This window comes from Ascaphus truei, chromosome 5 (assembly GCF_040206685.1).
Source record: "Ascaphus truei isolate aAscTru1 chromosome 5, aAscTru1.hap1, whole genome shotgun sequence".
NCBI lineage: Eukaryota > Metazoa > Chordata > Amphibia > Anura > Ascaphidae > Ascaphus > Ascaphus truei.
In genome coordinates, this window is record NC_134487.1 from 171,231,002 (window position 1) to 171,250,518 (window position 19,517).

Below are 19,517 nucleotides of genomic sequence, written 5' to 3' on the forward strand. Positions count from 1 at the left end.
CACAGTGTCAAATGCTGCAGAGAGGTCGAGTAATATGAGCAGAGTGTAATGACCTCTGTCTTTGACAGCATGAAGGTCATTAGTTATTATTTAGTGAGGGCTGTTTCAGTCGAGTGAGCAGTGCAGAAGCCAGATTGTAGAGGGTCTAGGAGAGAATAGGTGTTGAGAAAATGGAGCAAGTGAGCAAATACAAGACATTCAAAGAGTTTAGAGGCAAAAGGCAGGAGGGAGACAGGTCGATAGTTAGAAAGACAGCTTGCTGTTTTTGAGTAATGGTATAACTGTTGCATATTTGAAGGAGGGTGGAAAGGTACCAGAGTAGAGATAGGAGTTAAAAATGTGTGTGAGCGTGGGGATTATAGTAGGGGCAAGGGAACGAGCATTCGAAAGGGCACAGGAGAATGGGAGAGAGGAGGGAGAGTGGCAGGGGATGGGTATGAGGTTGGAGGGGTTGACACCAGAAGGAGTAGAAGTTGCATGTGGGAGGTGAGGACGAGAGCATGTAGAAATAAGGCGGGAACAGGATTGTGAGAAAGATCCCCAGAAGCATGGAGGAGAGAAGCATGGATAGAAAGAGGATGTGTGAGGATGATTTGTAGGGGTGTGTTTTAGTGCAGGAGGTATAGCTGTGTAGTGACAGAGGACGCAGGTAAGAAAGGAGTTCATGTGAACTGAGAAGTGGTGAAGGAAAGAGAGATGGAGATATATGAATAGAGTTGGAGACATAATAAGGCTGGTAGAAAGAAGTGCCTAATTTGAAAAGAAGTGAGGCCATAGCAAATATAAATAGTAAAGTGGGCATCACAGCAATAGCTTAGTGCTGAATAGGAGTCGATAAAAACATCCTGGTTTCACCCTGAAATACATTTCTATAGGATTATCCTGCATCTCTCTACACCCCTCTACTCTTCCAATATACCGTCACTTTTTGTGGGAGGAGAGAGGGAATTGGGGAGGGGGGTGAGGGGGTATCTATGCAGGGTTCATTACAGAACAGATGGTTTTCTCAGTGTCTCAGTTACTTACGATTTGGTTTGGAAGTTTCTGCAGCTTTTTCTTCAGAGGAAGAATTGTCGTCATCGTCATCCTCGTCTTCCGATGAAGGCAGCGCGTCTGGGCAATGAAAATATGTAGAAAAATTACACATACGTAGACGAATATATAAAGTATATACTAGTGTATATATATAAAAAAAAAAAAGATACCATTCTAAAGCACCACTGTATACAAGTCCCGGTAACCAGTAAGGCTAGGTCCCAAGTACATGCTGCAGTGTGCGCTGCAGGAACAAGAACCGCCCATCAATGGGGCCGGGCACACTAGCTGCCTTGGCGCGCAGTTTGTCGCCGCTTTGCTCGAATAGATTTTCTGAAGACAAGAAAATGTTCTTCAGAACTGGCGACGGAGCGCTGGCCACGCCTCCCCCCGGCGGTTCAGCCAATGAGGGCGAACCAGTCGGGTGATGTCATGGCCGCGCACCCCTGTCTCAATCTCCTGCAGCTCAGACCGGAGATCGCGGTTCACACAGCTGCCCGCGCCGCCAGCCTCGCCTGCAGCAGCCGACACTGGGGCCGTAGCCATATCCAAAAAAAGTCACAACTATACTGCAAGTCTGTGGTTCTCAACTCCAGTCCTCAAGCCCCTTCAACAGGTCAGGTTTTCAGGATATCCCAACTCTGCACAGGTGGCTCAATCTGAGCCAACTGTGCTGAAGCTGGAATTTCCGGAAAACCTGACCTGTTGGCGGTACTCAAAGGCAAGGGATGAAAAAACATAAAAGAACAAAACGAATCCCAAAGAGAGCACTCTGTAATACTGCGTGGAGTGTTCAATATAGAACAAATATATCATTTAATGTTCTACAAAATAAGCAATTAAAAACAAATATAAAGACCGCTTAATTTTTTTTTTTTTTTTTTTTTAAACCACAACAACTAACATTTTACCTATGATACACCCACAAATGTGCAATCCCGTTAGGTTAGTAAAATGATGAGCCTACCCCTGGTGGGGGGTCTCTGTATCACTTAACACACTCCCACAGAGACATACAATGCTGCGGGAGAGAGGCACTGGACAAAATGACTGCGCACTACAAATCCAGAAAGGATTGCCTAATAGTGACCCTATACAGAGGGCAGAACAGATGGTATGTTTTATAAGCAGGGGGTGATACAGGAGGCATATCTAGTGCACAGCCAGTAATGGTAAACACCAGAAACAAGGAAAGAAAACATAGCCGAAGTCGGTTTAATGCGTGATACTTATGTCTGCACTGTCACACAGCGCAGCGCGATACATCTGGGTCGGCCCGGTTACGTGACCGGATTCTCCACACATTCAACCCGTCAGATGCCAAGTAGTGTAACAAATATGTAAAGCCGCCCGACGTACGTTTCGCAGGTCGCTTCTTCTGGGGGCTCCGGAAAACAAAACGGTGGCTGGAGAGATTTAAATAGTTTGTTGGTGGAGGGAAAGACCCAATAGGAGTAGAGAAAACGTCGGACATATCACGTGACAGAGACCCAATTGCTGGGGTTGTGTGTGTGTTCTGTTAACCTATTCTCAGCTGTTTCAGCTGATGGAGGTTAGTGGCTCCTCCTTCCCAGGTTTTAAGCCCGCCCCTCCCCACTTCACAAGTGAGTAGGTCCTTTCATTCTACTGGATATAGATCCAATGTGGTCTTTTTCCCTCCTAATAGAGGTAAATGAGAATTTTAATCCTAATAGAGGTATATTAGTATTTTATCTGGTAGTGTTAGGACTTGCGAACGGGTGTCTGCCTTGTCGTGGCTCGCAGGCTTATAATACTTTGGCCAAAGGGTTAAACTAAATGACCCTTTTTCAAGAGAATATATAAGTATTTTACTGTGTATTTCTGTCGTGTTGGATGTAGCATTGGGCTTCTCTGTCGTCTGTTATTTCTTTTTGTTCCGGTGAGGGTGTGATTAAGATATTTGTTTATTTAACAACGATCTTAATATTTCTCTTACTTGCAGTCCAGTTTTCATCGTCTTTTTACATATGATTAATATGCTTTTGTGAATATTAGACTTGATTTTACACATTTCCAATACATCATTAGTTTTTTTGTCTTCACAGGGGCACTCCGATCGGTGTGTTTTTCTATAGACACCATGCATATTACATCGATTCCATCCTGATATCTGCATTTAGTCATGTGTATACTTTTATTGGTTTCCTGTTAATTACCAGTTTCCTTTGTATGATGGGGCTAGTAGCTTTAGAATGGCTATATCTTTGCTATTTATGTTTTCATATATTGTGGCTATACAAGTTTAACCATTGTTGCGTAACCCCTGCTCGACTATAAAAATCCACGTCACGTGATGCTGACGGGATGCCCTGTGATTGGGTCTCTGTCACGTGATGTCCCCTCCACTCCTATTGGATCTTTCCTTCCACTGAAACTATTTCAAATCTCAGCAGCCACCGTTTTGTCTTCCGGAGCCCCCAGAAGTAGCGACCTGCGAAACGAACGTCGGGCGGCTTTACATATTTGTTACACTACTTGGCATCTGACGGGTTGAATGTGTGGAGAATCCGGTCACGTAACCGGGCCGACCCAGATGTATCGCGCTAATCTGTGTATAAATGCGGACAGAATAAGTATCATGCATTAAACTTCAGCTATGTTTTCTTTCCTTGTTTCTGGTGTATATCATTACTGGCTGTACACTAGATATGCCTCCTGTATCACCCCCTGCTTATAAAACATACCATCTGTTCTGCCCTCTATATAGGGTCACTATTAGGCAATCCTTTCTGGATTTGTAGTGCGCAGTCATTTTGCCCAGTGCCTCTCTCCCGCAGCATTGTATGTCTCTGCGGGAGTGTGTTTAATGATACAGAGACCCCCCACCAGGGGTAGGCTCCTTTGTCATTTTTCTAACCCAATGGGATTGTACATTTGTAGTTACTATGTAACTACTATGTAATTTGTGGGTGTATCATAGCTGAAAAGTTTTTTTTTTTTTTTAGCTGTCTTTATATTTGTTTTACAATTACTTAATCTTGTAAAACATAGAAAATATATATAATTTTATTTTGAAAACTGCACCAGGTATTGCAGAGTGCTCTCTTTGGTGCGTGTGTGTGTGTGTGTGTGTGTGTGTGTGTGTGTGTGTGTGTGTGTGTGTGTGTGTGTGTGTGTGTGTGTGCGCATACACACAAATTCTAAATTACACAAACTATAATATATACAATTTTTTTTCCATTTATAGCATTCTACAAATACTAATGTACGCAGTGCTTCATAAATTAAACAGAATAAAATGGCTTTGAATACAATAAGTTTGAATTCCAAAAATCTGTATATGTCGCCATATAAATATCCGGAGCCTGCTGCCCAAACTGGATGAACTAAGGGCATGGTGCCTTATTCATCAACCCAAAGCCATCGTTCTCACAGAAACATGGCTAACCCTTAAAACCCCTGATGCAAATATCACCATTCAGGGATACTCCATTTCTAGGAGAGATAGGTCAAAGAGAGGAGGAGGGGTGTTATTTTATATTGCAGACACCTTACAACTTAAACTGTTAAATTGTCCCCCAAGCCGACCCTCTTTGGAAAGACGAATTGGCAAAATCTGCCTCCCCTTTTCTAAGCCTGTCCCGATTGCTGGCATCTACCACCCCCCTAAAGCCTCTCTGAAATCCCTGACTGATATCACCCAGTTTCTTGGCTCCATTTCCTCTCTGAATGAGAAGAGTGAGCTGCTAGTTCTTGGGGATTTCAACTACAATTGGCAGGACCCTAAAAACCACAAAATCCAGATACAACTCAAGTCACTTAATCTATCACAACTCATATCCCAACCCACACGGATAAACCTGAAATCTCACAACCACTCGGACTTGGTGCCCCAGCCATTGCAAAACCAATTGCTTCCATAGTCAACTCTATTTTGTCTTCAGGCCATATCCCTAAGACCTGGAAAACTGCCAGAGTTGTCCCAATCTTCAAAAGTGAGGACAAAAACACTGTCTCAAACTACAGGCCAATCTCACTTCTCCCAATCCTATCCAAATTCATGGAAAATTAGTTCACTGCCAATTAAGCGATTAATATACCAAGACAAATTTCCCTAGCCAATTCCAATCTGGCTTTAGCCCCAAACACTCCACCGTAACTACCCTGCTAAAAGTTTGCAATGAGATCCAACGTGGAATGGATCTGGGACAATTCACTGGTGCAATATTCCTAGATTTTGCAAAAGCTTTTGATACGGTTGATCATGTTATCTTTCTTAAACTCCAGTGCTCTAGAATAGGGAAGCATGCTTTAAACTGGTTTCATTCCTACCCATCAGGTAGATCACAACATGTGTCTCTCAGGCTCAAACTCCAACCCCTTGGATATCACCTGTGGTGTTCCGCAAAACTCTGTTCTGGGGCCCCTACTCTTCTCAGGGTTCATCAACGATCTTCCTACAGCTTGTAAGGGAGCTTCAATACACATGTATGCAGATGACACAATCTTATATGAACACAGCCCTAGCCTCTCCGACCGTGAACACATACTTCAATCTGACTTTTTGAGACTTAAAAATTGGATTTCCCAAAATAAACTCTTTTTGAACACTGACAAGACTGTTACAATGGTATTTGGGACCAAGACAACATTTTTAAAGCTTCCAATGACTGAGCTCCAGATCAGAACCAACGTTAATACCACCCTAACTCCTTTTACTAGTTTTAAATACTTGGGCATATGGTTTGACTCCCATTTAACATTCGGGATGCACATTGATACAGTAACATCTAAAACCTATGCCAAACTAAGTGTACTTTATAGGAACAAATCCTCCCTAAGGCTAAGGCCCCGCTCCCTCAGTCGGCGCGCCCGCACTGCAGACAGGCGGGGCGCTGACAGACACAGACCGCGATATGCGGTCTGTAGGGAGCCGGGCTCTGATCGTGGTGCCATCCACCCCCCCACACACATACACTTACACACACATACATACAGACTCACACACGTTAATAACCCGCAGCTCCTTCCCTGCTGCCCGCCCAAGGCGCCTCCCATCTAGCTCCTTTCCTCCCCATTGGCTGACTCGCGTATCACGTGACGCGTCAACGCCGAAAATCACCAGATTCTTGCAGTATCGGCCGGCTGACGCGTCTCAGTACGTAGTCAGCCCTGCCGGAAGGAGGCAGCGGGAGCAGGGACCATTCGGGCAAGGGTCTGGTGGTTCGCGGCCGCGAGCCCCGCCGGCCGCAGTGGGTTCGCAGCCTTAGCCTGCTGGTCAGAAAGCGTACCGCACAGGACATGCTAATGCCAATTATCGACTATGTGGACATAGAATACAGCTCAGCACCCCAAACCCACCTTCGCAAACTTGACAGCCTCTACAATTCAATATGCCGTTTTGTTCTCCAATGCAACTACAACACACATCTCTGCGAAATGCTCAAAGAACTAGATTGGTCATCACTTGAGTCTAGGCGCAAAGTTCACTTTTCCTGTCTTGCCTTCAAATACTTTTTGGGCAAGCTACCCATCTATCTGAACAAGCTCCTCACCCCTACCACATGCAGCACTTATCATCTGAGATCTGACTCCAAAAGACTGTTTATGGTCCTAAGGTTCAGCAAAGTATCCGGTCGCTCCTCCTCTTACTGTGCACCCCAAAACTGGGACAATCTACCGGTGACTCTCACAGCCTCCACCAGTCTAAGTTCTTTTAAAACTAAAGCTGTGCCACATTTTAATCTGGTCTGTAAATGTTACATATGCCTATAATATATATTATCTTTAACTGTGCATGCAGTGCCTTGTATATAATTGTAGCCAGGGTCCCCCCCTTTGGGCTTCCTGCCTTCCCCGTACCTCCAGGTGTGTGGCGGCGGTAGCATGGCGTCTGCCGGTGGGGACGAGAGCTTCAGCGGGTGGTGGCGATGGGATCGCCGGAAGCTCTGGCGGCACCCTTTGCAGGGCGCCGCCATGATGGATGTGTGCGCTCATGCGCGAGATGCTGCGCATGCGCGGGATAGGCACGCAAGGCAGCCAATAGAAGAACAGGGCTGCGGGGACTAGAAACCCCATAATGCACAGGGGCCAGGCACCAGGTGTTACGCTATAGCCAATAGGGCTTCTCCATTCCCCTGCACAGAATTGGATACATTTTCGCACGCTGGAACCACGAGGCATTCGGAGCTGGGACACAGAGGTGAGGGTGTGTGCGCAGGGGTCCTTGACCCCTGTAATAGGCAAGCCTACCACCAGTAGGCCCCAGCTAGGCCCCGACTCCCCTGTAAGTTTGTGGCTGCTACAGGGACAGGCCCTTACCCCACGCGGAGGCGGACTCCATCGTTGGATCAGCGGATCCTGTTATCTGTCGGCGGGCCCTGGTGCTGGAGCACTTGGCAGGTACCTACTACACTAAGTGCACCAACCATTACACCTAGACTAGTGGGCAGCGCTGTCTCACACATTGGGTTTGGGTGTGGGACTCTGTGTTGGGAACACGGTGGTGGGCTATAGCCGTTTGAGGCTTGGTGGGTAGCTGTACCTTATTAGCATTTACCATGACCGTTACGATATGTGTCGCCAGTAAAGGTTATTGTTATTTTATTCCGTGTGTTATCACTATTATCCTTGGTTCCTGTGAGGGTCTCCTCCCACTACGTTGGGATCCCCTCTCAGGTGGAGGCGCAGCACCAAGACTATAATCCTACCACCCCAGGCTCCCCGTGGCGGAGGCCCCTGTGAGCCAACAGGTAATTGCAGCACCGGTAGCCTTCTTGTTTAGGGGGGAACAGGGCTACATACTGTATACCCTGTTCACTTATGTAACTATGTATTTGTAACCATGTATTATTTGTGATCATAACTCTGTGCCCAGGACATACTTGAAAACGAGAGGTAACTCTCAATGTATTACTTCCTGGTAAAACATTTTTATAAATACATATATACTGTCTTGAGGTTTTCCTTGTCCTATCCTGTATAAGTGGTATGGTCAGTGACTTACAACGGCAGTGGAAGAAGGATTTCTGTATAGATACATGGTTATAAAATATATACCTTAAAGTTGCAGTCAAAGCAATATCCTACATGTGGGTTTTTTTTTTTATAATAAATCAGTTCTGTACTGAGAAAATACTTGTAGCATTTAAATTGTTTTTACATTTTATATGTATTATAATGTAACAAGCATGTTTTGTTTCTATAGCAACCATTTACAAATTCACATCCCCTTCTGAAACAGGTTCTGGCACACCCCTTTTTGAGCCTGCCCTCTCTCTAGCATTGCACCAAATTGTATCTAGTGACTGGCTGGTCACATGATCTTCCCCACAGAACTTGGCATCTTTGTCAGTGCAGCAGAAGAGGACAGCCATTTAGTTAACCCATGGGCCGAATCTTCACCAATCGATCACAGGAGAATGGATCGATCGTCAATTTAGCTAATTACTTATTGTGTGGCTTGTATTGATGCACATATTAATTGGGGGAAAAAAAAAAAATCGGCAGCTTGGACTGCTGCTTTAAATTGTTTCTATGTACATATGTGTGCGTTTGCTACGATTTAAAGGAAAAAGGATCAGGGATCAACAACTTAGGATACCTAGCATAATGATCTAGTAAAACAAAAAACTAAACACAACACTAAATAGGGTGCCAAGACTATCAATATCCTGGTGAAGATAAGCAAGTATATACTAAACAGCAAAAGCCAAGCACCCCAAAAGAACTACTACAGTCAAAACGGTCATGTCAGTCATTATAATGACATAAAGAAGACATAGCAGTTGGATGTTGCTATCAGTCATTATAATGACTGACTTGACCCTTTTGAATGTAGTAGTTTTTTTGGTGTGCTTGGCTTTTACGATTTAAAGGGACATTATGAAAATGAATATGCTGCAATACAAAGGGGTGCAGAGTATAACCAGACACACACACTCACAGAATATACCAAATGGCCACATTAAGCCATTTAGCCATTTCAAAGGCTTCTAGCCAAATGGCTCGTTAGACCTCAATAACACGTTAACACCAATTAACACCACAACTCCAATTGTCTTACACACACACACAGACGGGACTCTAATCTCATCAAACTGCTGTTCCCAGGTGTGTGATTTATAAACTGGAGCTGCAATATAGTGAGAGCATTCAGCCATGTAACCCTATCATTTATAATGGCCACTTCAGAATAAGCCATGTTTATCCCTCTCGTCATCTGATTTAATGAAAAAGATCAGTCACTAAATTAATCCATTAAAATATATCCCTGGGTGGTCGGCGCACTAAAAAAAAAAACAAAAAAACACAGATCGAGTAACGTCACTTTGGTCCTACACAGGACTGACCCTTAAATCCATTAAACATGTTGCCATCATTAGGTGACTTTGGTCCTATACTGGACTGACCCGTAAACATGTTACTGTCATTGGGTCACTTTAGTTCTACATGGGACTGGCCCATGTAGTACCATATACTGATGCAATCAGTTGAAGGCCCTCGGAAAAATAACACCTTCTCTGCCATTTTAATGGCGGTGTGAGAATTGTATATGGTTTGTCAGTTTAGCAAGTGCAGGCCGCAAAGCCCGACTACGAAAACTTTGATAACAAATATCACAGAATATACACCATGCTGCTCTAGTTAAGCACTAGCTAGGAGTTTGACGCGTATCTGTACGAGGCAAGGATCCAAACTACAACTTGCTGTGACAAAAGGGTTTAGAAACAAAAGTGACCATCTTTAATATCCCCGCGAGAAAAAAAAAAAATGTGTGTACAATTATGCCGTCAGAACAGGATGCTGTTAAATAGTTTCACAATGAAGCACGGGAGCCGAGTTGGAAAAAACAAACAAACAAAAAACAACACAAAACTACAAACCTGATACATTAACAGAGAATAAAACCGTATCTGTTCCAGAGGGGCCGTTTGTAACACAGGCATATAAACCCGTGTCGTCCTGCCCTGCATTCAGAATTTGTATCTCCTCTCCTGTTATACGCGTGTGGTTAGTCTCCGAGAGCTGAACGCCGTTTTTCACCCAGTTGATGCTCTGAACATCCTCGCGAAGCCTGCACTGTAAAACAACCACGTCTCCGGGGCGAGCTGAATACGATTCCACTTCCGTTTTGGATTTTGGGGCGACTGGGAGAGAGAAAAAATAAATCAAAAAAAGACCGAATTAAAAATAAAAAATAAAAAAAAATAATGTAAAATAAATTTTTTATCCAGTTTGGATTTTGTAGTTAGCCCAGGTTTTATATGGGAAGTAGAGGCAGATGGTGACTCGAGGTTACAAAGGACAAGCTCGGTCAGTCCTGGTTTTTATCTAATGTAAGGTAATCTTGTTTTACAGAATAGCAGGGACCGGCTCAGATAGTCCTGGTTGTAGGTCTGCGAATGGGTGATCTCGATTCCACATGAGCACAGACATAATACTAGAACGGTCTGAGCATGTCCCTGAAAATACAGCCATTATACGGCTAGGCAACGACTAGGTTGGGTGGCGACTTTTGCGCCTGTATTATTTCTAGAAATGTTGCTACCGATTTGACGTGACGTTTTTCTGCTGATGTGAATTTCCACTAAATCCCGGTCCCAATGCATATCCAAAACATCCCAGTACTCGATCATAAAAAGCAGGCACTTCGTGTGTAAGGTCCCACACAACAAACTGCATCACAAAAAAGGAGGAGCAAGGAGAAAGCAGGTCCCTCCCATATTTCCACGTCCTCGATTTACAACAAACTTGCAAAGGACTAGTTATCGGTGAGTGATATTTGTAAATAAAGAGGTGCCCACAATCACGTTAAAAGCGGTCACTGCCTCATGCTAGATCGTAAGTAGATATGGACGAATTTTTTTGCGGATTTGGATCCGCTTTGGATCGACCGGTTCCTTTAGTCCGCAGATCACGCTCAAAAAGGCTAAATAAATTAGGAAGACAGGCCGATGCTGAATAAGGATCACACGAGGTACCTGGCTGGGAGTTATTTAAATGTGCTTTGCATACCATAGTTACATAGTAGATGAGGTTGAAAAAAGACGTATGTCCATCAAGTTTATCCTATGCTAAATTTAGACAACAGATACTTTATCCTATATATATACTTACTCATTGATCCAGAGGAAGGCAAACAAAAAACCCCAGTGTCATATCATCCAATGATATCTCATAAGGGGAAAAATACATTCGTTCCTGACTCCAAGAATTGGCAATGAGATTAATCCCTGGATGAACAACCTTCCCATGTATACTTATTTGGTATATCCCTGTATACCTTTCCCATCTAAAAAGATGTCCAACCTTTTTTTGAACAAATCTATTGTATCTGCCATCACAGTCTCCATGGGTAATGAATTCCACATTTTAACTGCCCTTACTGTAAAGAACCCTTTCCTTTGTTGCTGGTGAAATCTCCTTTCCTCCAACCTTAAGGGATGGCCCTGAGTCCTTTGTACTGCCCGTGGGAAGAACAGTTCTTTTGAAAGCTCCTTGTTCTGTCCCCGAATATATTTGTATATAGTTATCATATCCCCTCTTAGACGCCTCTTTTCTAATGTAAATAAATCTAATTTAGCTAGCCTCTCCTCATAAGTTAGATTGTCCATCCCCTTTATTAATTTGGTGGCTCTTCTCTGCACTTTCTCTAGTTCCATAATGTCTTTTCTTAGGATTGGTGCCCAAAATTGTACTCCATATTCCAGGTGTGGTCTTACTAATGCTTTATAAAAGGGGCATAATTATGTTTACTTCCCTTCCATCCATTGCCCGTTTGATGCAAGATAAGATCTTGTTTGCCTTTGCAGCTACTGCATGACATTGGGCACTATTGCTAAGCCTGCAGTCTACAAGCACTCCTAAATCCTTCTCCATCAAGGATTCCCCCAATATATCTCCATTTAATTTGTAAGTCGCCTTTTTATTATTGCATCGCAAATGCATAACTTTACATTTATCTGTATTAAACCTCATCTGCCATTTACCTGCCCACGTTTCCAGTCTCTCCAAGTCCTTCTGAAGAGAAATTAAATCCTGCTGTGATTCTATTACCTTACACAATTTAGTGTCATCAGCAAAGATGGAGACTTTGCTCTCAATGCCAACCTCAAGGTCATTAATAAACAAGTTAAAAAGCAGGGGTCCCAGTACCGATCCCTGAGGTACTCCACTCACGACTTTAGCCCAACCTGAAAAAGTTCCATTTATGACAACCCTCTGTTGTCTGTCCTTTAACCAGTTTTCAATCCAGGAGCATATATTATTACCGAGTCCAATTTTCTTTATTTTGTATACCAACCTCGTGTGAAACCATATCAAAAGCCTTTGCAAAATCTAAGTAGACCACATCAACTGCATTACCCTGGTCTAAATTCCAACTTACCTCCTCAAAGAAACAAATAAGGTTAGTTTGGCATGATCTATCCTTCATAAATCCATGCTGACTATTACTAATAATTTTGTTTTCCATTAGGTATTCCTGAATATTATCCCGTCCATCTCTAGTCCTAAGCATACGTTTATAATACACCCTGTAGGATCCCATATAAAAATTAAAAAAAACACCTCACAGCCCTGTTAACCCTGGTCTGCCAGAGGGGCATACAACGCAATGGGCTAAGAAGTGCAATCCTTCACAGCCAGACAGAAAAAAATAATGTTTTTTGTGTCAAGAATTGAACAGTCTAATAGGCTTCTGTATATAAATCTAACTGCGCCCATAGCAAATATTTGGCTTCTTTCATTTTGGGGGTGGGGGGCAGGGGGACTACAAAGTGCATCTTTTAGGGGCCCTCTGAAAGGGGGCATTTGTCAATGAAGAGTTTTCTTTACCCTTACCCCCCTTGTCCTTATTAGAGAGCCATTCAAGTTAAGGGAGTGAGGGGGCACTGTCTGTGCAAGCTCTTGTTGAACACACAGTGACAGACCATACAGAGCAGTAAGAGAAAAATCAAACCCCTCCCAAGTCTCCGCTTACCAGGATTTAAAATGCTTATAGGTGTCAGATTTGGTAAAGGGAAAAAAAAGGCATCAGCAATCCAGTTGTGATTCCTTAAATATAAATCACAGACATTAGTAGACATCAGTTCAAGGAGGGACGGACTCTTGACTAGAATCAGACCTTTGAACAAGGCTTTTATTATAAACCTGTCTCAGGCACAGACAAGGAGTTCAAGAATCGGTACCAAGTGTTCTATGCAGAGAAACAAAGTGCAATTCCGATGAAAAAAAGGAACCAGGAACATCTGCCAGGACAATAAAATGTGCTCACACACTAAACTTTAACCAGCAACAACACTAACTCTCACTCTACCAACCACCTAACAGCTCGGGTACATCACGAGGCCGTAAATAAATATCTGCACAGGAATAGTACAGAAGAAGAGGGTAGGAAGATATATATATATATATATATATATATATATATATATATATATGAGTGAAAAGAGAAAAAAGTAACCCGTATGGGAGCACTCAGGTATGCAATTGATATATTTGTTTATTTATTTGACACAGTGCAAAAAGGGATGAATAAACAGTACATGATTAAAAACACTTAAAAAAGAGGCATGGACCCCTGTCACGGGTGCTACCCTTAAACACAAGTGAACAGCACTAGGGAACGACACAAGTTGTCAACCCTAAACATGAAAAGGATAGTGACTCAAAAAACACTAGGGTAAATCAAAAGTGAATCACAACAGGTTAATGGGTTCAAAGGCACCTATACAAGGCTAAGAATAGTACACACTACACACCAAAAAGTAGACTGGTCAAAATATAAATGACAGTCTCAAAGCATCATACATCTGCATAAGCATACAGTAATATAACCAATACCAACAGCGCAAATAAATCATTTGTAGGTAAGATGGTATGTTGGAATGAAATCCCTAGATGTGTAGAACATTAAAGTTTGTTTGTGAATAGCATGTATAGGAAAATGCCTAATGAACGCCTATTAAATAACCTTGTGTATGTTATCAGTATCCCTAGTGAAAAAATGAAATGTCACAGTCCAGAGAAGTAGTTTGCATAAGTGCTGGGTAGCATAGTTACGTGAACCATGGGTCAGGGGTCCTGCCTAGCACCCCCACTCCGACGCGTTTCGTCCAGAGACTTTGACCACTCCTACAAATGATTTATTTGCGCTGTTGGTATTGGTTATATTACTGTATGCTTATGCAGATGTATGATGCTTTGAGACTGTCATTTATATTTTGACCAGTCTACTTTTTGGTGTGTAGTGTGTACTATTCTTAGCCTTGTATAGGTGCCTTTGAACCCATTAACCTGTTGTGATTTACTTTGATTTACCCTAGTGTTTTTTGAGTCACTATCCTTTTCATGTTTAGGGTTGACAACTTGTGTCGTTCCCTAGTGCTGTTCACTTGTGTTTAAGGGTAGCACCCGTGACAGGGGTCCATGCCTCTTTTTTAAGTGTTTTTAATCATGTACTGTTTATTCATCCCTTTTTGCACTGTGTCAAATAAATAAACAAATATATCAATTGCATACCTGAGTGCTCCCATACGGGTTACTTTTTTCTCTTTTCACTCACATAATTCACAACCCGTGAGCACCGCCAAATCTTACTCATGTAAAGCAAATAGTATATTTTCTTTGGCTTATGGTGGCATGTATATTGTACAAGTAGATGCGAGGTTTTTCTTCCCTATCCCCCCCCCCTCTTTTTCCCCCGTTATTTGAACACATATATATATATATATATATATTATATATATATATACACACATACATACGTATATATTTACAGTTACATATATATATACATACTATATATGTATATAGGAAAGAAAAAAAAAGGAAATTAAAGTGTGTTTTTATCTTTAAAAAAAAATTAAGATTCTAAAAACATTTTTTTATTATTTAAATGGTATTTTAATGCACTTTTTATTTTTAAAGGATGTACTGTGCAAGGTTTTCTTTTCAAGGAAACCAAAAATTAGATTTTAATAGGATTAAAAAAAAATAATCTCTATTTTTTTTTTAAAGGGATCTAAAAGGCGTTTTTAAAGAAACCTATACGCAACAGTTTTTAAACCTGCTTTTATTAGAGTGGATTATTATTATTATTGCGGTTTTTGTAAATTGACCCTTCTAAAGGCTTCAAATGCGTTTTAACATAGGAATTTAAAAGGGCAATCTCATGTAGATGGCCAGAAAATATTCCTTTGTAAATAAATTTGCTTCCGTAAACAAATCTGATCAGGCGCATTGCATCATTGCCTTCCATAAACAAACCTGACCACATTAATAGCAAAGATGTGGCTGCTTGCATTATCTTTTTGGCAAATGACACACTTCATTTCTTAGAGGCGTGTGAATAGGGAGCGTTTATCAATCAAGTGTTCTCTTTGCCCCTATCCCACCATCTCAGAGAGCCAAGATAGATAAGTGGAGGGGCGTTGCCTGTGCAGATTCTTGTTCAACACACAGTGACATCAGACAAAAGGGAGCAGCCAGAAGAAATCAAATGTCTCCCGAGTCCCAGATCCCAGTGGCTTGTAAATAATTATTTAAAATACTTGTGTCAGATTTTAGTAATGAAGGCATCAATCACCCAGACATAGATATGACTGCCTAGAGCAGGTCACTGCCATTAGCATGCTTTGGTCCCAAGAAGGGCTGACCCCTAAAAGCATGTCACAGCCATTAGTAAACATTGGTGCAAGGAAGGACTGTCCCTTTAGTTGTGCAGTACTAAAGTAAACAATAAATTGATACGGTTTCATTCTTTAAATTGATCAATATGATTGCTCATTTAAAGCAACAAAAGATTTCACGTTATTTATTAAAAAAAAAATTCTGCAGTATTAGAGAATACTTGCTTTATTTTATTATTCAAATCTTAATGCTATTTTTAATTCGTTTTAAAGCATCCTTTGATTTCTATAGCAGGTTTTAGCCCATCTCCACAGCAGTACAATATATTTGCAACACTTTCCTGTATGGGATAATTGGTTCCATGGTAATATAAGGATATATTGTAGCTGCTGAGTTACACTGACTGAAGCAGCCATTATGTTATACACACAATCAGAATTGTTACAGATGTATAACAGGAGCACCAAACGATTGCCAGCTTAGGTAAGAATGTAGAATTACACATTGTCACACGCTTTACATATTAAAATAAGAAAAGCTAAACCACACACTGGTTTTAGAAGGGGCTCGGTAGAGGAATTAGCCCTAAATGAGGTAAGAATGGTGCAGAGATCTCAAAGCTGGGCTGAGTTATAAGGTGTTCCTCGGGAAATATACAAGAGTGGTTATATTTAGAAACCCAGCAAAAATCGTTTAAACTTGGCTATTTCTCAAGAATTGGAAGCAGACGGGGAATTTGACTGAAGTTTAACACCAGCACGGAGAAGAGCAAGTAAAAAAGGGGGATTTATTTTGAACCGGCGAAAACAGGCACTGAAAATGGCAGAGAAGAGGTCTCGTGGATAAGTGCTTTCCTTGAATTGTAAATACTACATAGGATGCAACACCCCCCCCCCCCCAAAAAAAACCCAGCAGCTTCTACATTCACACCTGCATTGAACCGGTTGGTTTTCTCCTTCTGACGGAGGAGCTGCCGGATAAATTAACTTAAGAGTTCACATTTGTGCCGTGGGCGACAGGTTTAAATAAAGACGCTCAGGTGTTAGAACGCACACGGCACAGAATTTCATTTCAGCACTGCCCCTGGCTTCTAATATCAAACGTGTGGACAAATTAGGAAAAAATTCAATAATAAAAACAGCTTGTACATCTGAGCTTTTTCAATGCTTAATATTTTTACCAGTCAGAGGCTTGTGGTGCAGCCACCTCTGGTGTGGAATTCCAAATCATATACGGACAGGGCAGCTTAATCCCAAATGCCTTTAATTGTAATGAACTTTGTTTCAAGGAGAATTAAAAGGGCAGAGATACTTCTCATCATTATATAGTGCAGCTTGTTCATTATCAAGGGGTGGAAGTGTGTAGAGAAACTCAGCACCATTATACAACGCAGCATGCTCATTGTCAGGGGGTGGGAGTGTATAGAGGAACTCAGCACCATTATACAGTGCAGCATGTTCATTATCAGTTAAAAGAAAACAAAACACATTTTGCCCGCAGTTACCCTCTAATGGTGGGGAAACAGTTCTAAATAGGAAGGTGTATATATGATCCATGCAAAGCTTTTGTTTTGGTATCTTATTGTTGGATAATTCGACTGTTTTTTTTTGCCCCAGAGAAATATTTGCCTCCAGGGGAATTCCACTTCTGTTATTAATTTCTCCGGTGTCCTATATAATGGTTCTCAGGATCTCTACACATTTCCACTCCGACAATGAACATGCCGCACAGTATGACGATGACGAGTATCTCTACACACGCTACCACTGCATAAGGCCGTGCTTATACTCGCTGCGACCCGATGTCGCGTCAAAACAAATGTATTGGATCCGCCGCGTGCGATTATAGTAGTCGCGACGGAGCGACGGCTTGGTTGCGATCGCTGGAACTCAATTAAATTAGATTTTTCAGCGACTGCATTGTGAAGTCAGCATCGCCGTCGCAAAAGTGCAGCCTAATGATGCTGGGCTTCACTTAGGCTGTTGGCAAAGCGTATATTTGTGGTTTATTTGTAATTAAATTACCCCTGGAACCAAAGTGCACTAATGGCAGAGGCAAATTTAAGTGGTCACATCTGGGTGACACAAATATGACACCTAGAAGTATTCAGCCTAAAAGTTACTTTGTAAACACAGTGAGCTGAGACTTGGGAGGGGGTTTGATTTCCTCTGGCTGCACCGTTGTCTGATGTCCGTGTGGTCAACAAGAGATTGCACAGGCAAGTCCCCCACTCTTGCCACCTTTATTGGCTCTCTGATAAGGAAAGGGTGGGCAAAGGGTAAATAAACTCTTGGCCTGCCCCATGTAGATGCACCAAAGATATGCAATGTGTAATTCATTTTCAGAGAAACAAAAGCAGACAAATGATTGCTTTTAGCACGGTTAGCGTAGGTTCAAAAAGCCGATTGTTAAAGTCTTTACAAGAGCTTGATTTTTGTCCAGCTATGTGGCATTGCACCTTTAAGGTGACTTAACCTCTTGTTTATTATTTTATTTACTAGGTAGAAAGCTGGGGGTCTCTAGAGCTGCACCACGTTGATTTCAGCTCATGGGACCCTCTACTTCCGAATATACTTACCGCTAAAGGGCTGCCGGCAAACAGCTTTAGCTGGGCACACGATATGGCAACTTAAAAAATGTTCCGGCAGGACAATAGGAAGCTCGATCATCCCACACAGGACCTTTAAACAGAACACAGATACCAGCAACCCCCTTAATAGGTATCATGGAGCAGGGGGCCCACTGAACTTTTTATTTTTTTTAAGCTTCTGGTGGCGATGTTATACAAATGATTAAACAGAACCTGTGTCTAGCACGTGGTCTCGTAGCCCTGCCAGAGAACTGGTCAGTGGAAGGGGTGGGCTCATTCTCTGTGCAAGGTTCTTCTCAACACAAAATCAGAACCCACAATGGGGAACTGGTAGAAAGAAATCAAATCCCTCCCCAGTCTCAGCTGAGGATATCTACAACGTTCGCTTGAGAAACGATTTGAAAATACTTATAGGGGTTGGGTTTAATGTGAAATATATCAGTCATCCTGATGTAACCTGCCAAACAAGTTACTGGTCATTAGGTCACTGTGGTCCTGCATGGGACTGACCCTTTGACCCACTATACATGTCCCTGTCATTAGGTCACTTTTCTGTTGTGTAAATGTGACCCTTGAATCACAGCACGGCCCGGGAGATTGAACACTGTCTTATGGCAGTTGGAGAGATGCATTGCACTGTATTTTATGAGTGTCTAATCACCTCAGCTGATTAGCAGAGGATTTCTGAATCACTAAGCATTATAATACTTCATTAACTTAGATTATATATAACAAGAGCCTGTGAATCATTCCACTTTCTACCCCTGCCCAACCTGTTCTCTGCCTCAGAGAGCAGGGTAAAAGGGCAGAAAAACATGCTGTAGGTAGATACATACGAGAGAAACGGTCCTCTGGATCCGTCCTATGACCAGACTGACCAAAGAATTAAAAAAAAAAATTATTTATATATATATATATATATATATATATATATATATATATATATATATATATATATATATATATATATATATATATATATATATATATATATATATATATATATATATATATAAATAATATGTGGGTATTTTTCTGGGTATGCACCTTAACCCTGGCTGTGTTCAAAGCTGTGACCATGCAGCAAGCTTAAGCCTATAGGGAACCATGTTAAAAATGGTTTTTGAAGCAAAAAGTGGCACTGTGTGCTCATTTGCATGTCATTTCCCAGAATACCTTGCTGCAGTGGAAGTGCTGTGCGCTGGGTGATAATGGGGAAAGGCGGGGTTGCAGACCTGCCTAAGACATGCAGATGAGCATACAGTTGTATTTACTTTATATATATATATATATATAC

At 41.9% G+C, this 19,517-nt stretch overlaps 1 protein-coding gene across 5 annotated transcripts in view; it reads right to left on the reverse strand.

Annotated features, from left to right (window-relative positions):
• The window catches only part of FGFR1 (fibroblast growth factor receptor 1), a 94,586-nt gene that overhangs the window by 36,812 nt on the left and 38,257 nt on the right, over positions 1-19,517 (reverse strand). For 4 of the 5 annotated variants that reach the window (XM_075601253.1, XM_075601251.1, XM_075601252.1 and 1 more), the window contains exons 3-4: positions 9,882-10,145; positions 1,027-1,113 (exon numbers count right to left, since the gene is read on the reverse strand). In XM_075601253.1, the coding sequence (XP_075457368.1) occupies positions 1,027-1,113; positions 9,882-10,145 (351 nt within the window). The remainder of the gene's footprint in view (positions 1-1,026; positions 1,114-9,881; positions 10,146-19,517) is intronic. The other variant, XM_075601254.1, reaches the window with a different exon arrangement.